The following is a 19,312-nucleotide window of genomic DNA, read 5'->3' on the forward strand; positions in this document are numbered from 1 at the left end:
ACATAAATCTAGAAGTCAGTCCGGTAATTTTCAAAATGTTATGGTAAAATGTGTTATATAAAATATTGTAAAGCACATACTGTATGTTCATACATATGTACACACAAATACATTTATACATATATATATATATATATATATACATACATATACACATATATATATATACACACGTATATATACATATGTATATATATACATCCATCCATCCATCCATTTTCAATAACGCTTATCCTCATTAGTGTGTGTGTGTGTGTGTGTGTGTCCAGTCATATTAACTCAAACAAAAACACAGAGTAGTTTCATTTTTATTTGACGGAAGTTAAATGAACCACAAAGAGTTGCAGAGAGTGGTGGAATCTTTAACAAAAGTGATATTTCCTGTCATTCATTAAAAAAAGGACAAATATTTACTGAGTGAGTTTGAGTGGGGAGGAAAGGGGGAGAGAGAGGGGACAAAAGAAGAGCAAAAACAGAGGAGACTAAAAGGGTGTGAAGTCTCTGCTTCATTTCTGTCAACTTTATCTACCTTAGCAGCATCCCAGATTTACAGACTATTAATATTGCACCAGGTAAGTGCTCTGAATGGAAACAAAGAATCACATTCAAGTTAATGACAAAAGACATACAATAGGCGACGTGACCTCAGAGTGATCTATAAAGTGCCCTTTAGGTTCAATGGTGTTAGAAAAAGGAGAGGGAAACAAAAACATTAAAAAAAAAAGAAAATAACTTTTTTTTTTCTTTGTAAGAAACGTGCTGCTTTATATTCAGTGGCAATCACAGCTTTTCTCTCCAACACCCGCGCACAGCTTCATTTTAGTGTTGTTGATCAGTAATACTTGTTAAATTCATACATATATTTATATATAATGAAAGAACTTAAAATGTGCCCCCCCCCCTCCCAGAACAATTTACAGCATTATAAACAGCAACAGGCATGAGGATATTAATATAATCATGACGCACACGTCTCAGAGAATTACCCCAAAGTTTTTAGTTCGCCCTCCTTGACCTCGAGACCGATTATACGTCCAAATTACTACGATGTAGTCAAAGCAACCACAAGATACGGTTTCATGCTGCTTTCATAGCACTACAATATAAAACATTTTATTCAACACATTTGCTATCACCGTAACAAATGATATGGATTAATTAATTCCCAGACTAGCCCGAGTTACACTTCACACATCATGTCATATAGCATTGTCAAAATAGTAAACAACATTGTTCATCAGTACAAATACGTTGAGTATTTTCCTGCAAGAATTATACCAATGATTTAAAAAAAAACAAATAAACAAATCTCTTTCATGACAAAAACGATAAAAAAAGAAAAAAAGAAAACATGGTTGGGGATTATTTCATCCCCCATTCTTGAATCCTAACCAGTGGCTAATAAACAGAAAACATTGTTCTACAAAAAGGCTGCAGCGGCGATTTCTGATCAAACAACATATAGACAAGGCTCTATGGAGGGGTGTGGCCGATTTCCTGAAATGTGATTGGCTAGCATTCCTAAGGTAATCTGGTGTTGGTCTAAGGATTTGAAGAGAGTTGTGATCATAGTGCCATTGCAGTTTCTTAGAGAAATAGTGCATGTAAGAGCCAGATTAAGGCCATGCTAAGTCCCATCCATTGAAGGGTGCTTGAATACTGTGCTATAGTGTACATAAAGGAGCTATTGAAATGCATTAGTGTTTTCCAGCACTGCAGATTTTCACAGGACGAGGGTAGAAGGGAAAGAAACGGCAGATCAGGGGCCAGCTCATTCATCGCTCATGCCTGTGGATAATAGATTTCAGTATTCAACAGTGCGACTCTCCCGTTCTTTCCCCAGCACCTGTAAGGAATGACCTAACCTCTGAAAAGATTTAAAGACGTAGGCGCATCGGCTCGACAAATCGCTGTACGGTCTCAAGCCACCGGTGCTGTCGAATGGGCTCACGGTCAGGCTTTACAGTACAACATGCTTGCACAGAACTGCTACAGCAGCTGGTTTGATATCCCTGTGGCTTTTTGTTTTGTTTTGTTTGTTTTTAATGTTGCTTGGTTGGATGGATGCAGTCAGACGCCGCCGTCTTAGTCGACCCCCTCGAAGCCCTGCGCGTTCTCCACAGCCATGAGGAGTTTCTCTCTCAGGTCCTCAAATGAATCATAAGTGGGCAGATCCAAGCGGTTGAAACTGGGGAGACAAGACGTTTGACAAATTACAAAAACAAATCAACATGGGGCTAGGCTGCAAAATGCTAAAATAAGCTGCTAACAGAAGTACAAGCTGCTAACATGCTGGCTGCATAGCTTCATGGACAGCAATGTCGGTCAATTGCCCCACTTTGGTCTAGACTAAAATCTCTCAACCACTACTTTAATTATTGGCACAACATTTGGTAAAAATTACAGTTCTTAATGACTTACATGATCCCCTGACTGCTCCTATAACAGTGTCTCGCTATAGATCACGATACATTTCTAATTGATCCAATACTTTGTTCATGACCGAACACCTTCAACACAGACATCAGCTGTATTTTAGTTTTTATTGCTGAAGGCAAATGGTGACATACTGAACTAAGATGGTGCACTTTAATCCTAGCACCAGCACGTTGGCGTTGGCACTGTGAGCACGCTGACATTAGCATTAAGCGCAACACACTGATATGCCTAAGTGCAGCCTGAAAGCCGCCAGCATGGCTGGTCACTTGGGTGTTTTTTTTTCCTGTGTGTGTGTGTGCGTGTGTGTGCGCATGTGTGTGTGTGTGTGCAGTTGTAACATACCATGTGTGAGCTCTTGGCAGCTTTTCTGGTGTTCCCCACTGCTCTATTGTGAACAGCTGAGGTCCATTAGAACCTGGCACAAAAAAAGACATAATTGACACACAGTTGAGATACAGTATAGAAATGATTCTATCAGACAACAAATTGAACTTATATAGGTAAATTCAATAAATGCAGTGAAAGAGGAGGAAGGAGATCATTTAATGTAACTTATGTTCTAGTGTATACAATGGTATGCATATCTGGAACAGTTTAGCATTCATATCTTGGTCATTCCTTTTCTGTTTTATAGACATTTATCTATCTGTGTGTGTACAGTGAGAGTACTTTAATTCCTGGAACTGCAATTGTTGACTTACATCAGGCCCTTCAGTTTAAAGATATAATACGTGGTTTTAAATAACTGGTACTATTATACAAGCAGGAAAAAAGGATACTTCAGGGTTATCTGGTGAGGTAACGTACCATAGAGCTCGGCAAAGCCGTTCATGGGCACTCGTGACGTTCCCGTAACAAACTGGAGGAGTCGGATCCTCTTTTCAGCATCCATCAACAGGACAACCTGACGACAGATAGTTCATTTATCAATACATTTATCAAATATCAAATCACGATATGAAACTCTCATTTCTACAACTACAGCACACAAAAAGATGATGAAATCCTTCAAAGGAGCAAAGCTGTTGTTGTGCCCGTGTGTGTACGTGTGTGTGTGTGTGTGTGTGTGTGTGTGTGTGTGTGTGAAACATAAAATCAAAAAAGAAAACAGCCCAAATTCAAACAGAAGCTGTTTGAGCCAGTTCACTTAATCAAAATGACATGACACTGTTGTCTGTGTGCATAAGCATGCAAACACACACAAGTTATGGCCTGTGTGTGTTTGCTGCATGTGATAAAGCTCAAGTCAAGACAGATGATAACCAGGGCAGGTACTACTTTCATCAGTGCAAACAAGCCTGTTCTTCCAAACAGACTTTGATCTTGAAAAGTGAGGTCAGCAAACCAGTCACAGGCTGAACGAGAGGGAAGGATGACGGCAACCAACTTTCATTATGAAATATCCAGATTCCATAACTAATATGTGGCAACGTTTAGATGGTAGGTTAATACGACACGTCTGTGTATGGGTGCATCACAGGCGTACCTTCCAGAACCACTGGATCACAGGATGGTTGGGACAGTAGCCGTTCTTGTAAACCGTGTGTTGCCTCCAGTCGTTGACGTCGACGTCGCCGAGACCACACATGAGCAGCTACACAGGGACACGGGAGAAAGAAAGTATTAACACACATTGCCACCTTCCGTTGATTTAAAAAGTTGTCATCATGTACAAAGATGTGATAAGCGGAAGAAAATACTGATTCAATAATAAATCCATACTATACCTCCAGTTCATTTTCATCAAAGATCTTAATCAGGTCTATGAGAATGAGCTCAGTGAAGCCCTGGAAATTAAACAAAATAGAAGTTTAATTCAAGCAACATAACCTCAAACTATAATAGCAATTTTATCAAGTTTTGAAAGCAAAGATATTCAAAGAAAAAGTATAGGTTTAGATACAGAGGGCCAATGCCTGAGGTCACACTGCCCCCATGTGGTGACTTTATTATTGCACATAAATACCTCCAAGAAGGCGTTCATCTGCTTCTGGACTCGATTGACAAACCTCCACTGGATGACCAGGCTGTCAGAGGGAAGATCATTGACATAATATAGCTATATTGTGTGTGTATATATATATATATATATATATATATATTGTACAATTGCTAAAAGCTGGAAGAAGAAAATGATTTGTCATGTTCTTACTCAATGTACTCCTTTTTGTTCTCGTTGGTGACCACCATGTCTGAGCCGCTGGGCTTCAGGTCAACCTGGTACGTCTGAGAAACACAAGACAAGCAGGATGAAATAAGGCTCGTCCAGTCCAGAAGCCAAAATAGATTACTTTACTGCATTTAAAAATGGGGATTTTTAACGGACTCAAAGTCAGTGATTTTGAGCGTGCGAACCTGTCCAAAGTTGTCCTCGTCGATACAGAACCTGAGGTCCAGCTCAGTGGGATCATTCTCCAGGATCCACTTCAGAGAGTTGTAGTATTCACTGTCCTGCAGGGCAGATACAAATTACACAGAGAATATTAAGTCCTTCAGTGGGCTTCTATTTGTGAGACAGCACACATTAATTCTTGGCTTTGCCAAAATTGCTTTAATGAAAAATGCTTTTTTTAATCAAACAATCAATCCTGATTGCTAATATTACAATTAAAAGCAAATTAAAAGCATAATCTATTTTACAAAGTAAAATGTAGTAGCCCACAATGGCAGCTTTTTCAAGTAATCGGTTAATAATCTTTCAGCAAGGAGATCTTACCACAGACTCCATGTCTTTAAGGGAGATCTGTTTTCCCAGCATCATCTTGTAGAAGGGTCGGATGAAAAAACCTACGAGAGCAGAAAACAACACCGTGCTGTAACTTTATGTGTGTTTTAAAAAGACGACAAAAAAGCATATTAAAAATCAATACAAAAGATGTATTCAATACATTTCTAATATTGAAGACAGGATACGACGTCAAACAGCTTACCATCCAGAAGTTTGCCATGAAACACAGCCATTCCTGCCACACGCCCGATGAACTTGAAATAGGAGAGGTGGTCCTCGTTGCACAGGCCGGAGTTAGGATTGATTTGGAGAGTGTAGTTGTCTCTGCGCAGAGGAAGAAATTCCAGGTTAGAAAGGTGACGCCTAAAAAACACATTTTAATTTCCAGGATATTTCGTAAAGCTCGGAGCAGTCAGTGTGGCTGTGATTTATTTCTGCTCCATACATTTTGTATTTCATGGTATCCGTCGAGCTTAATGCCGGCTCACTAGACACTCGGAATCACATGGACTCTGCTGATCCTCCTGTAAAGTCTGTTCTTCTATATTGTTGATCCGTTACCGTTTGGGAGGGGGAAATCTTAAGTTTGTTTTTATAGCAGATTATGTAAAACATGTCTTACTTTGCCCTCCTTACCATGGCAATAAAATCCCTGCACGATTCACACAGACGCTGTTTTGGAGCATCGTACATCATCAATGTATCATCAAAACATCATTCAAATATGACTTGAATTTTGCTAAATCTGTTGTGTGACCTCAGAAGCACGGTTAAGAACAAGAGTGTGTTTATATGCACACGGGAGTAAACACAATAAAATTGCAGCTGCGCTCTGATGTTAAAACTAAATATTAAAAAAAGTACTGTGATGAATTTTTAATCAAGCAAACTTAATTAAAACGGAAGGGTTCATTTTTTAAATGTCATTTCATTTTTTAACAGCTTAATTTTGTAATATTTACCTTTAGTCACCTTTGCTCTACAGGGCAAAAAAAATAAGAGACAAGCAACAGCGAGATCATCTGTAGATGACGGTGCCAAGAAATGGAACAAAGCGCACGTCACTCGTGTTATCTTAATATCGCTGTATGTGGGAAAAATGTGTTCCAGGATGGCTTTTTGAATGAGAGGAAAAGTTAATCAGAGTTAAAGGAAACTTTCACAAGTCTCATGAGGGCAACAATACGACAGCTCCGCCCCTTAGTCCACATTGTGGAAAAAGCAAATAAAATATGAGTGGAGAATGGGTTTTTTTCAAGGCCATCCTGTCTCCACCTCTCTCCTCAGTTAGTCATCTAAAGCAAGCACACACAAACAAGCTGAGACTTACGTCGCCGAGTATTCGAACAGGCCGTAGTAAGGGTTGAACATCTCCTTGGATAAGAGGAAGAACCACTCTCTGGCCACGCCGCCGTAGTCCAGTCCTTTCTCTGACTCAAACTCGATCCACAGCCGTGCCTTCAGAACATCCGGCCTCTTCAGGGACATGATCCGACGGTACGACTCCTCAAAGATGTTGTTCCTGTGTAACTTCATCTCAAAGCGGTTGGGGATGTCCGCCTGAAATAGTTCACAAAGAACTCTTTAACTTCAAAGCAAATACAAACTATATTGTTTTTATTGGGGGGGCTAGGGGGGGGAGATTAGATTAGTGTGACATTTATACAAAGACAGTAAACTAATTTAAGCAATGAGGACGTGTAATTAGTGATCCTTTAGACCACTGACTACTTATATAATATATAATACAATATTGTTAAATATCTTTTACATTTTCCACATGAGTCCTTGAATGAAGATAAATGTAAAATACAGATTGATGAATTCCTTTGCCAACAGTGCAAAATGCCAAAAAAGTCCAGGGGGTTGATTATTTTCTGGACACCTATTGAAGTAATTATTACATCTAAAAAATAAGACATCAGTTTCCTCTTTGAAAACGTCAGTGTGCATATTAAACTCAGTATTTTAATCCTGCTTTCTGACCTTAAACATCCAACGCTGTGTCAAAGCTAAAGTCAGCGCACATTAATCTCTACTCTAAAATCAGTACAATTTACCAAAGATTTAAATTATATATATATATATATATATATATATATATATATATATATATATATATATATATATATATATATTGATGCACTCCACCTACCAAGTGTTAATCACGGAGAAGTGTGAAATGATTACAATGAATATTCAGCATGCGGTAAATATGTCAAACTCAGTCACACAGTGTCACAACAGTGTGACGAAAGTTGAAGTATGTAATCAAGCACACTCAAAATAAAGTCAGAAGGTTTTAGCTTTGTTGTGAGAAATTACCCCCGCACGAACCCAGAAACCCATTTTATTTTAATCGCTTCTTACCGGCTTCTTCAACTTCTTCCTAAAGTAGTCGTATTTCTGCTTGAACTCTCTGGAGTAGGGAACGGCCTGCACAGACAAACAGCAACAGAACTGATCAATACCCTTGATGACCATTTGGCTTGTGATGTGTATGTAAAACAGTCAAACTAAATGGGCTCCTATTTTCTGTTAAAACACCCCAAAAAAAATGAAATGCAGTGAGGGGAGTTGGCAACACGAGGAAACATAACGATATCTGGAGTCATCCCACAGAGTGACACGGAGGTGTCGGCGTGTTCGGTGACAACTGCGGCGCCACGGTGATTTATCTTCATTGTACAATGACGCCGAGGCTGATGACAGAGTGCGATAGATAGAACTACAATGTTAAAGTGGAACAGATTCCCTGAGGTGTGTGTGTGCGTGTGCGTGTGCGTGTGCGTGTGCGTGTGTGTGTGTGGGGGGGGCTACTCACAGGTCCTGTGATAGCGGGACTCTGCAGACGAGGATCCTCCCACTGCGTGTTCTTTGTATCTGGATAAAAAATAATTGATTAATTATTTCATTCATTCAACAGCTTTTCAAATGTGAGTCTTTGCTGTTTTTCCCTGTCAAATTAATACTTTTCACAATTTTTGACAAACACTAAACAATTAATCCATGAATTAAATCAACAGATTAAGCAGTAATGAACATTATTGTTAGTTGCCAGCAACTCTTATGACCAGTCATCTTTCAGTTAAAAGACACTGTTGCTCTCCATCAAGCCACCATACAATAACTCTTAAACAACATGAAGATGCTTACACCAAAGAAATCTGCTTGTGCACTGCGACCACTACACACTATAAAACCGGTTACTCAAGAGAAAGACCGACACAGAGCATACAGGTGTGGACAGAAAGTGGAAAGATGGAGTCGTCTTACTGTGGTCAATGTAGAAGGTGCGTCCGTCTGAGTGAACTCTTTCTTCCCATCCAGGCTAAAAAGAGGGGAAGAAAGAAAAAAAGTGAGAACAGGCACACAGTCACCATGAGACTGCACTATCAAAACAGGCCATGCTCAGATAGTAATTCAAATACATAGACTGTGTGTGTTTCCTTTTTTTTTTTTTAAATGCATGTTTGATTGAACTTGACTGACCATCAAACACCGACTGCAAGTTCAATCACACAAAAGGAACGGAAAGGATTTCTCTCGCCAATTTGAGTCAAGGCCAGAGACGGGGATAGGACCACAACATAAAAAAATGTGAATCACCACCACTAAATCAAACCAGTACACCACCACTGACACGGTGACCACTCGGTAGATTGAGAGTAAAGGGGTGGGGAAAGGGAGCGAGTCTGACAACGTGTGTCAAACAAGGTGAACCTACAGTGTGTGTGAGTCTCTACGTATGCTGGTGGAGAGACCAGATTGAAAAGCTGAAAACACATGCAGCACACAGACAGTTACTTCCTCTAACATACATGTGTAGCTCCTTTTGGTTCTCTCCCTCCCTCTACCCCTTTATGCAACCCGGTTCTCCTCCTTCAGTACTTCTTGTTCATTCTCCTTCCCTCTCTAACAAATGTGGCGGGGCCTCGATCCACTTTCCCGACTCGTCTATCTGTGCCTCAGACACTGATACAGGTGCAGGGGGAGGAGGAGGGGCGGGGTGTAAAAATGCTGATGAAAAGGAAGGGAGAGGGACAGTCCATCCATGCCGGTCATGAGAGAGAAAGAGAAAAGATAGAGCGAGAGAGAAAAGTAGAACAAAAGAAAGAAAGAAGAAAAAAAAGCACAAGGCTGTCTTGCAGGCATTTGACCAGACTGGACCGGACCAGACAGGTAGGCAGGCAGGCAGAGGGAGGGAGGCACCAACCAACCTCCTCTGGTAGGTTCTGCCAAACAGACATGGCCAGGTGTAGAAGAAGTAGCATACATTAGATCCACCAGAACGGAGAGAAAAGAGAAAGAGAAAGAAGGAGAGAGAACACACACACATGCACACATCACACAAGCCTGTGAGATGTACACACCTACGAAGCTTTGATTATTCAACATCTACCTAAGGTAACGTCAGGCTGACTAGTTGGGAGTGTATCGCAGGTAGCAGTCTCTCCCTTCGCAATTACGGATTCTCACTCAGCCCCCAGACTCCGCTGTCTCATCCTCTCTCAGTGACACCCTCATTTCTAACAGGACTAAAAAGGGAAATGTCTGCTATATTCTGATCACAAGATCATGTCTTATCCTTTTCTGCAAAAGCCACGTCATTCACATAGCTCAGAGTTAAACATGGAGCATTGAGTTAAGCTTTCTTTCTTCTTTTAAAAAAAATAAAAATAAAAATGACGACCTTTAGACAAAAACCACAACAAAAACATGAAAAGTCACTGATGTTGCAACAGGTTGAATAAATACCTTTTCCTCATTCAAAGCTATCTCAGGGAACTAGTTACACAGTTACAGTAATCTAAAAAACACATAATAAGTATGTATATCGGTAACGATGAGTTAATGAGTGAGTGAGTGTGAGGATGTTGTGGTCCAGAGGTTAAAATATGCAAGTTGGCATAATTGTGAGTGTATACTTACAGGAAGAGGACCAAGTTCCCCGGGCTCAATTGAGTTCTTATTCCTCAAATGGACCGGGTATTTCAACCTGGGATCCTCCTGGGTGTCCGATGAGAGATGAGAGGAAGGAAGAGCAAATTAGTTATCCCGAAACAGGGTGAAGGAGAAACGATTTAAGGACTGAAGTAAATGTCAAGTTGTCTTTCCCACCACTAGATGTCACTGCAAGGTCTTGGAAGATATACACTAACCACTGCCCTAGATTTATAAGATGTTTTCTGTCTATTTGATAACTAGAGCTGTCAAATAATGTTCATAAGAACATGCAAACTCTCATAATAAAATACAACTTTCATAGCCTTGTGTGTTTTGTACACGTTCCTTTAGGGTCACAACAGGTTTTAATGGAAAGAACTATGTAAATTGGTACTAATTGTAAGGAAAATAGAAACAACGGTGGAAGAAGGTTTTTTGTTTAGTTTAGTGGCGTTTCCACACAGATGTGTGGAATGCTATCAAACCCATGTAAATACTAATTTATTATTAATGTGATATTGGAATCTTCATATATGCTGCACAGTTCACTGGAAATTGTCTCTTTCGCTATAATTAAAATCGCCAAACATGGTCCATTCCCTGGAAACGTGGTAGGAAATTACAGCCCCGTAAAATAATGCTTTATCCTTCAGTCATATTAAAAAACATATTTTAATAAATATGTTCAAGCCTAATTCGACTCCAGCCTGTTACCACAGCGTTTTGGCTCACCCAGGTGGTGACTTTGCTGTTGTGGTCGATGAAGAAAGGCCGTCCATTGGGGGCTATCCTCATCTCCCAGCCCGGGGGCAGGAAGCTCTGCTGTGCCTTAGGTGTCGTCTTGGGGGAGCTGTAGGGCGACGGCTGGGGGGACTGCGGGTTGGATAACGTGTCCTTCACAGCCCTCCGCACCTGGACGTTGTTGGCTCCCTGGAAACCGCAATGGAAATATAAATAAAGCGTCATTTTATCACATCCGTTGGGACTGAAGAGGGAAGCACTAAAGTTGGAACAGAGTTGATGACTGACAGCATGAAACAAAACATCACTGATCCTTTGAAAAACAACGGACAACAACAGGGATGGAAACCAGTTCTGTTAAAAAAAAGAAAAACAATAACCATCGTCACCACATTATCATATATCGGAGAAAGTCCGGGTTATTTTTGTTATTTGGGATGTAAAGAGGTTTGGAGCAAATCAGCACCCAGGCTGCGTATCGGCCTGTCAAGTCGTCAGTCTAGATGTCAAATCACTATTCTACAGAGCTCAGCTTTTTTCTGAGATTCCCAGGACATTGCTTCTGAGGCTTCGTGTTACAATGACAACATTGTTGTAGATTTCCACACCATTAGGTTACCTGGAAAATAAAAGCACTGAAAAACTGCTGATCATTTACTGTTAAACTACCAAAACTCTTTATGAATCTACTTCTGGTAAAAGAAAGAGACTTTGGTCACATGAAACCTACAAACTACTGAAGCAACTTTAAACCAACTAAAGTTGCTCAGGCTAATGAGTGTTGACACATCCCATTATTCTTTTAACAGTAATTATCGTCAACTGATCTGATTTTTTTTAACCAAAGAAACGGCCGTGTTAATTAATCCGCAGACCTCCCACCTCCTGGAAGTTGCAATTACAACTTTCTACATTGACGTTTCACTTCCTTTTACCTCTGCGATGCCTCGTTAAAGCACAGCTGTGCACAGATATACAGCTTAATTAAACCTTCTTCAGGTCTGTTCCCTTGATAGTAGCGCAGAGTCAAACCATTAAATGCAGGAGTCAGACTGTCCGTTTGTGTGGTGTATTTATAGCTACTTTAAAAGTTTAAACTAAATTAGCATAGTGGATAAATGTGTAATAAGTAATTAAACCAAAAGTTTCACAAGTTTTCTAAACATAAGCTGCAATTGCATTTTCGACAATAAAACATTCCCAACAGAAACATACACCAAATCAGTTATGATGAGAGCATGAAATCTGATACATCTAACCAAAGCCAACTAAAAATGAGAGTTTTAGGACCATTATTATTTATTTATACAACGTCACCGCCTAAAAAAGATGGTCCGCTCAAGCCAAAACAAAAAGTTGCTCGACAGTTATTACCTGTAGAGTCATCTGGCTAACACATTAACCACCCATGCCGTCTGATTATTAAACCCAGAGACCAATAAGTCGGAAACTCAGCCAGGACACGACAACATAACAAGCTGCACTTAGTGGGCGGTTTGCAGGACTCTGTGTTTACGTAAATGAGGGCTGGTGTTCAAACATGGTCAAAGATGAAGGACAATGTTTCCCAGTGTGCCGGGGGAAATTGTTTTATTGCAGCTGTTTACATTTTTTTAAATGCACTGTGGTTTTTGTTTCGGCTTTTTTTTCCCCTTGGGAAGCAAATAAACTGCATTTTGTTGTGCAACCATGTGTTGCTTATTGACAATAAATTATCTTTGAATCCATTACTGGTCATTCCCAGATAGATTATTTAAGATCAGTGAACATTTAGGGTAAGTTAACAATGTTCCACTCTTTTACAAACAATGCCAATGTTTAATCCGCCCACGACTCGTGGCTGAGCCAAACAATTCAAATTATGCATTCATCCAGCAGTAAGTGAATCTATCATCCTGGATTACGGTTACTGCTTTGAAACACACGGTGCTGCAGAATGAAATGCCGAGTGGGTCAAGAGAGCATATTGTTCATAAAAACTCATCCTCATGAAAGACAAAGCTGGAGAAAAGCTCTGAGCATTTCTTGTGACTAATCATTGTTTAACAGAGCTGTTTTAGCACTCTGTCATCGGCTCGTAATCCATTGAAGATGAAGAAGAAAAAGAAAAAAAGAGCAGTATGAAGAAATTAGATGAAGAGATTAATATTCCCATAGGAGTGTTAGGGGATTAAAAGAGAGAAAAGCAGCATCAAAACAGAATCCACCTAAAATAAGGAGAGATGACAAAAAGAATGGTGTAATATTGAAGAAGGGTGGGGGAGGATGAGGATGTGGTCATCTTCAAAAGGAATGGAAAAGAAGGATTGCATGACCACGAAGTGTGGAAGGGTTAAGATTGGAGGAAAGACAAGATGGAAATAAGTCCTTGGGGTGTGAGAAGAGGAAAATTATACGGGGGAGCGGGATGGTACAGGTGACTCATTCTCACCTCCAAGGGGGTGGAAAGGGTGACAGTAGGGGAGCTGAGGCTACGAGGTCGTCGGATTAGGGGCTCATGGAGGTGGTTGTTGGAGGCATTGGAAGAGGAGGAGGGGGTGGATGGGGGTGCCAGGGCCGAGGCTCCGCCTGATGCTGCTGCTGCTGAGGTGCTGGCTCCGTCTTCAGTCAGCTGTCAGTGAGAATAACACTTTTGAGGTTAAGTGGGGTAGGATTAAGGTACACGACGCCGTTTGCAAAATTGCAAAAACTTGTTCTCGTAATCCATGCTGTCAGAAGATGCTTGCGTGCACCGGAAAGGTCTGCTTTTCACATAGGAGAATTAGTTCCTAAAATATCAAAAAGCATGGGCCACAGAGGCCCAAGAACACAATGCATTATGTCCACTTAAAAAAATATAATGATTAAGATTATGCATCCGAATGGAAAACAGGGACAAAGGCCTGGGATCAGTAACATAATGTACTGGAAGAATAAAAGTTAGTGTTACTTACAGCCCTAACCCCAAAGTGGCAATTACATACATTTAAAATGAGCCACAACTATGTACCAAAAACAAAGCAATGCTATGATACGTAAATCATTTGGTAGTGTCCTCTCCCACTCATAACAAAAACTGATGAGTGTCAGAGAATGAGAAGACCATGTGATGAGACAACAGATGAACACGTGTAATATAACGCTGGTGTTCTGATAAAAGCAGAAATAAAGAGAGGCATGGAGCGCACATCCAGTCCCGTGAAGCAGTCTCTCCCTGAACTCAGACTATGTGGAGCTGCCACATTTGCAGACAGAAAGACAGGAGGGAAGACAAGTGGAAAAACAGGGCAGAAATGGGGAGAAAGGAGGGAAAAGTGTGGTTGCAGTTCCATGCCAGGGTTTGGAAAGGCAAAACTAATACAGAGCTGCACTTCATCCAGAGTATCACACACAATGCTAGACAAGGAGGAGGAAGACATTCAATACAGTTGGACAGAGAAGGAAACCGGGCAGAGAGAAAGACAGAAAAAGGAGACTTTGAGGTTGCAAAGCCGCGTCTCTTTCGGTCAATCTTTATGGCTACATGGAGAAGAAACACAGGGGTGGGGGGGGGGGGGGAGAGTAGAGAAAGAGGTCCGACACACAGGTGGCCTTGGTAAAGGTCCAGTCCCATGCATAGAGTCCAGCTCAGCCTTCAGACCTGCTGTACCTGCACAATTGGCCTAGTCCACGTAGTGGTGCGGCTGTTATGGTTGACGTAATAAGTTCGTCCCTTGCCGTCCTTCCTCTCCTCCCATCCAGGGGGCAGGCCAGGGGTGGTCAAGGCGTAAGCAGTCGCCGAGGGAGACTGGCCAAGTGTAGAAAAAGAGCAAAGCAAAGACAACTAATCAGTACATGCTGGTATGCTCAAGGACGTGTGGAGGGAAAAAAATATTAAAATCTTTTTTTTTTTCCTTTCTCCTATAGGCAGGTCTTTCTTGAAAATGTTTTCCCATTCCAGCCGCGCAGCAGAGTGACAGAAACATGTCAGGATCGTGTGACAAAACACAATGTTTAAACTTAAACGAAAAGTTAGTGCGTTTGATGTGAACCATCACCTACTAACAATGAAATACAGAGTCTTACTAAACTAAACACCACATGGGGGAAAGTAGTGAGTCATTACTACTTTACTGAGTGAACTATTAACCATCTGTAGCATTAAGATTACTGAAATACCAAACGATCACATCATTAACGCTGCCGGTATTTAGATATGCCTGCTCAAAGATAGCACCACTGAACATTGGACACCAGAGATGCCCTAAACTGAACCGTGTATATTTTAATGGGTGATCAAAATGTCCCTATTTCTTTAGTGTACTCGACCGTTCCACCTCAGCCTGCTAGTTTGAACTTGAGTGACACCGAGCTGAGTCACTGAGGATCTGTGTTTCTGTAATTCAAACAAAAATCAACAGAGTGATACTTCTCTCTTGTTGACTCTCTTATATTAATATTAATATTAGTTTTGAACAAGACCTCCAGTATTCGCGACGCAGCTCCTGAAAAATAAGGTGTCACATTAAGTAGTCGACAGCAGTTATCGCGATGTCTCAGATACATATTTGATCAACATTTAAGTGAACACATGTATCAGATCAGACTCTGTATTGGCAGGCACTCAATATTAAAAGACTCTGATTGGGGCCAAATAAAACTTTGATCCAGACAAAACCATCAGATACATTTTATAATGCCGCTTTATGGCTCGTTATCAACGGCTGGTCAGTGACATTCCTTAATAGTGACTACCAGGTTGCCACACCAGGAGACAACACACACACACACACACACACACGTTCCACTCTAAACCACATAGTATACAGCAACTCGGGGACAATTGCTGATCTAAATAAGCATTTTCAGCATGTCATATAACATCACCAGTAACAGAACTAAATATAAAGATTCATTTGGCTGTCGATGGCTTCATCAGCCGATCGTTTCCTGCCAGCCAGGGTGAACATTTTCATGAATGTACTCACAAAAAAAGTGAATGTTTTTGCGGTATCATTATCTCCACCAATGAGGTTGTGTTTTCCGCTGGTTTGTTTGTTTGTTTGTCACCAGGATAATGAAAAAACTATTGGCCTGATTTCATGAAACTTGGCGGAGAAAAGAAAGTGTGTGTGTGTGTGTGCTGCCTTTTTGGATAACATATTACTGAACGTCTTTATCTGACCTTCTGCCCAAGTGCAAGATTGTATTAAAGTGCTTCGCAGAACTAGCCAGGGGATACACACAGCCCACCCTATGTGGTGTATGGGAACTACGAGTTGGACGACTGATAGGGTTTAAACTGTTTATTAACGCAGATATTACCATAGACTCCTCACCACCTGAGACTGTTTGAGCTCTTGTTCTTCTGGTCTGGGAACCCTGCTGGTGGTAGACAACAGGGGAAGATGGTCTTTAGTTCACATGATGTTATGTTTTAAATGCCAGGGTGGAATTAATGGGGCAATGTGTGTGTGGGACAGTGGTGAAGGTCAAGTGAGGAAAAACTGAACGCACAAAAGGGGGTGAATTGATACTCAAAGGAGGTAAGAAGTGACAGAAGGGAAGGAGAGTCATCCACTGGAGCATGTGAGGTTGACAGTAGCAGGAAGGAGCACAATTTATTCGGAAGGAACTGCAAGTTTTGATTGGTTGACGTGATTACACAAAATGTGGGTTAAGGGAATGTTTAGCAGTGTCCTTCCAGGAACTTTTGAGCAAAGTCAAATGAACTTTGATATTAGAACAGACAAAAGAAAAACACATTGATTATTTCCCCTGAACAATACATGTAACCCCCGGCGAGTGCAGCATCTTTAATCTCAACCCAAGTGGAAAATGATGTTTAAGCTACAGAAACACCAGTCAGAGAAAGCAGAGTCACGCGTCCCTGAAAATCTGAGAGCGGTAAAAGTGAATTACTGTGCTGAAGTTCAAAGAAAGTTCAGAAAGTTTGAATCTCAGACATGAAATGCAAGACGATTATCAAATGCAGGAAAGAAAAAAAAAATGTTTTCATCTAATCAATCCAATATTGTTTTGCTTATTCTATGCTACATGACCTGGAAGACTTGGTAACCTGATTTGCATTTACAGTTCCATCATTACTAACACTATAACAGTAAATGATATATTTATTATAATATTTCTAATGTCAAAACAATAAAATAAAAGCATACATACATACCCTCATCTGTATATAAGCCGTTTTGACATTTAAAGTCAACACACAACCTGCAATTACAAGGTTAAGTGTGTATATTTTTATTATTGTCAATAAAACCGAAGACCAAAACCACTTAATTGATTCTACGAAAAGAGTCTGTGCAGCAAAAGCCTGACGTACAGTTGATTGTTCCTCGACTATTAAACACACATCAGTGAGTTGCATTGAGTGACAAGTTCCTTCATTAATATGAACATAAACTAATATAGTTTATCTGCAGTCAATCCCACATGCATCATTATGCTTCTGTTAAAACTCACCAAAGCACTAAATGTGTATTCAAATACTCTGCAACAAATGCATTATATATTTCTGTTTGAGTAACGTTTCCTAAAAGCTAGAAAAGGTCAGCTGTTTTAGGAAATAACTGAGCCTTTTTTAATTATTTATATTTATAATCCATTGATCTTTAGTAGGAACCAATGGGTTTGAGGCTGACTGCTATAAACCGGTTAGAGAAGTTGGAACGTTTTGAGTGACGGACTGACACATCGTTGGTTTGGTCGTTGGGATGATTTGACGACAATAAAAGATGTCTAGAATAATTTCAGCCTTATCCATCAAGGTTAGCTAACCTGTATTCACAAGTGGAGGCTATCTTTATCCAAGAGGCAACCTCATGTGCATTGGTCTGTACAAACAGAACTCATCCACCTACACATTTAATATTATTAGGAATTGTGGAACTATAACTAACCTTGCCCAAGTCCTCGCCCTAATACATGCTGATTTTATTTCCCCTTTATTGGCTTCTAAATGAGCCTCTTCTTCTCCAGTCCTTGGAGACTTGTCATTCAAAGGAAAAGGTGACATTATCACCTGTCCTTGTCCTTGGCTTGACAATACCGAGCTCACTGCTGTGACTCAGCTGTGTGACAAACATCTGACTCAGATCTTGGGACAGTTTGTTCGAGCTGAATCCCCAGTGAAGCTATGACTCAGGACTCTACTGGGGAACGTTTGATCGGCGCTGTCCTTAATCTCCCTTGCCAGTAGTTTCTACTGGAATGGTCACACTGTTGGCGAACAGCTGTAACGCCAACATTTCTACAACATATTAAACATAACAGCGAGTGAATCACAAAGAGCAGACAGTAGTAGTGGTAGAGTAGGGGGAGGAAGAGGTGTGGTAAATCCTACGGAGGCAAGAAGAAAAGAGGGAACAGTAAAACCAAAAGAAGCATAGAGAGCAGGAAGGAAAGGTGAAGAGGAAGCACGTACGAGCCAAGTGCGAAGAGGACATTTTAAAAACGCAAGGAGGAGCAAAGAAGGTGATTTCATGTGCGGCACACCCACGGCACCGAGACATGCCAAAGACAGGGAGGAAGTCAAGGAGGCACGAGAAGAAGATGTAGGACAATGTAGGGGTGAAGAAATATGTACCATAAGAGGAGGAGCTTGGGTCGGATCGCTGACGCCATCCGTCATACTTGAGGATCGCAGTCTGCTTGATAGCTGGCTCTGTGGTAAGAAATAAAGAAATAAGCGGTCACTCTAATATCTGAAACAAAACAAACCTGCCCACATTTAACACCACTAAGCCATTTAAATGTGGCGTGATTGAGGGTTTTTGACGACTAGAAATGGCGGTCTCACCAGAGCGGCGCTGGGCCCCGGCACTTCGCCGTTGGTATCGGGAGTGAGCGACAGCCTCAGATTTAAATCCTCGGAAAACTCGTGGCTGGCGGGTGTTGGCGGTAGTTGTGGCGTCAAGACGGAGGAAGTGCCGGGCTGAGACTGGGCCAGGCTGTCGTTAGGATCCTCTTCTGTGATGAGCTCCCAGGACTACAGGGGTAACAACCAGATGCAGCCGTGAAACAATAATAACGTTCAGTGACCTTATCGCCAGACAGCTGGGGCTCAGTGTTGCATGTGTATATTCTTCGCTCTCACATTGTCAATGTCCCTCGGCTCCAGGTGCTCGTTCTCTAGGTCTTCACTGATGTGGCGTCTCGAACGGAAAACACGGTGCGCTTCCTGATTGATCTGCCGCTGTTGATTGTCACTCTCGGTCTCTGAAATCACATCCCTGAGGGAGAAGAAGAGGAAGTTATTTCAAGCAATATGCATGTCTGTACCGAATGTCTTCAATATAAATAAGGGATCTGATTAAATGAGTGAGTATTTTTTTTTTTATTAAATCATAACTTGTCGGTTTTTCTCTTCGAGTGCGGCAGGCAAACTGTTTTTTCTTTTTCTTTTTAAAAAAGGTCGAAACGGCAACAAATATGGTTTGAAGCAGAATGTTTTGTTTTTCTAAAAATATGTTGTGA

General features: G+C 40.9%; 1 protein-coding gene across 11 annotated transcripts in view; it reads right to left on the reverse strand.

Moving 5' to 3' along the window:
• Window positions 1-290: 290 nt before the first annotated feature.
• nedd4l (NEDD4 like E3 ubiquitin protein ligase) overlaps window positions 291-19,312 on the reverse strand; it is a 40,541-nt gene continuing 21,519 nt past the window's right edge. For 4 of the 11 annotated variants that reach the window (XM_034547400.1, XM_034547399.1, XM_034547395.1 and 1 more), the window contains 22 exons: window positions 18,933-19,068; window positions 18,636-18,824; window positions 18,423-18,500; window positions 16,139-16,198; window positions 14,484-14,621; window positions 13,287-13,466; window positions 10,847-11,044; window positions 10,100-10,177; window positions 8,444-8,498; window positions 7,992-8,050; window positions 7,538-7,603; window positions 6,498-6,727; window positions 5,370-5,491; window positions 5,156-5,226; window positions 4,795-4,890; window positions 4,592-4,665; window positions 4,406-4,466; window positions 4,167-4,226; window positions 3,926-4,033; window positions 3,247-3,343; window positions 2,782-2,854; window positions 291-2,188 (listed from right to left, as the gene is read on the reverse strand). In XM_034547400.1, the coding sequence (XP_034403291.1) occupies window positions 2,086-2,188; window positions 2,782-2,854; window positions 3,247-3,343; window positions 3,926-4,033; window positions 4,167-4,226; window positions 4,406-4,466; window positions 4,592-4,665; window positions 4,795-4,890; window positions 5,156-5,226; window positions 5,370-5,491; window positions 6,498-6,727; window positions 7,538-7,603; window positions 7,992-8,050; window positions 8,444-8,498; window positions 10,100-10,177; window positions 10,847-11,044; window positions 13,287-13,466; window positions 14,484-14,621; window positions 16,139-16,198; window positions 18,423-18,500; window positions 18,636-18,824; window positions 18,933-19,068 (2,332 nt within the window). In that variant the 3' untranslated portion in view covers window positions 291-2,085. Of the gene's footprint in view, window positions 2,189-2,781; window positions 2,855-3,246; window positions 3,344-3,925; window positions 4,034-4,166; window positions 4,227-4,405; window positions 4,467-4,591; window positions 4,666-4,765; window positions 4,891-5,155; window positions 5,227-5,369; window positions 5,492-6,497; window positions 6,728-7,537; window positions 7,604-7,991; window positions 8,051-8,443; window positions 8,499-10,099; window positions 10,178-10,846; window positions 11,045-13,286; window positions 13,467-14,483; window positions 14,622-16,138; window positions 16,199-18,422; window positions 18,501-18,635; window positions 18,825-18,932; window positions 19,069-19,312 lie in introns of those variants that run through there. The other 7 variants (XM_034547401.1, XM_034547393.1, XM_034547402.1 and 4 more) reach the window with 5 other exon arrangements.

This window comes from Cyclopterus lumpus, chromosome 12 (assembly GCF_009769545.1).
Source record: "Cyclopterus lumpus isolate fCycLum1 chromosome 12, fCycLum1.pri, whole genome shotgun sequence".
NCBI lineage: Eukaryota > Metazoa > Chordata > Actinopteri > Perciformes > Cyclopteridae > Cyclopterus > Cyclopterus lumpus.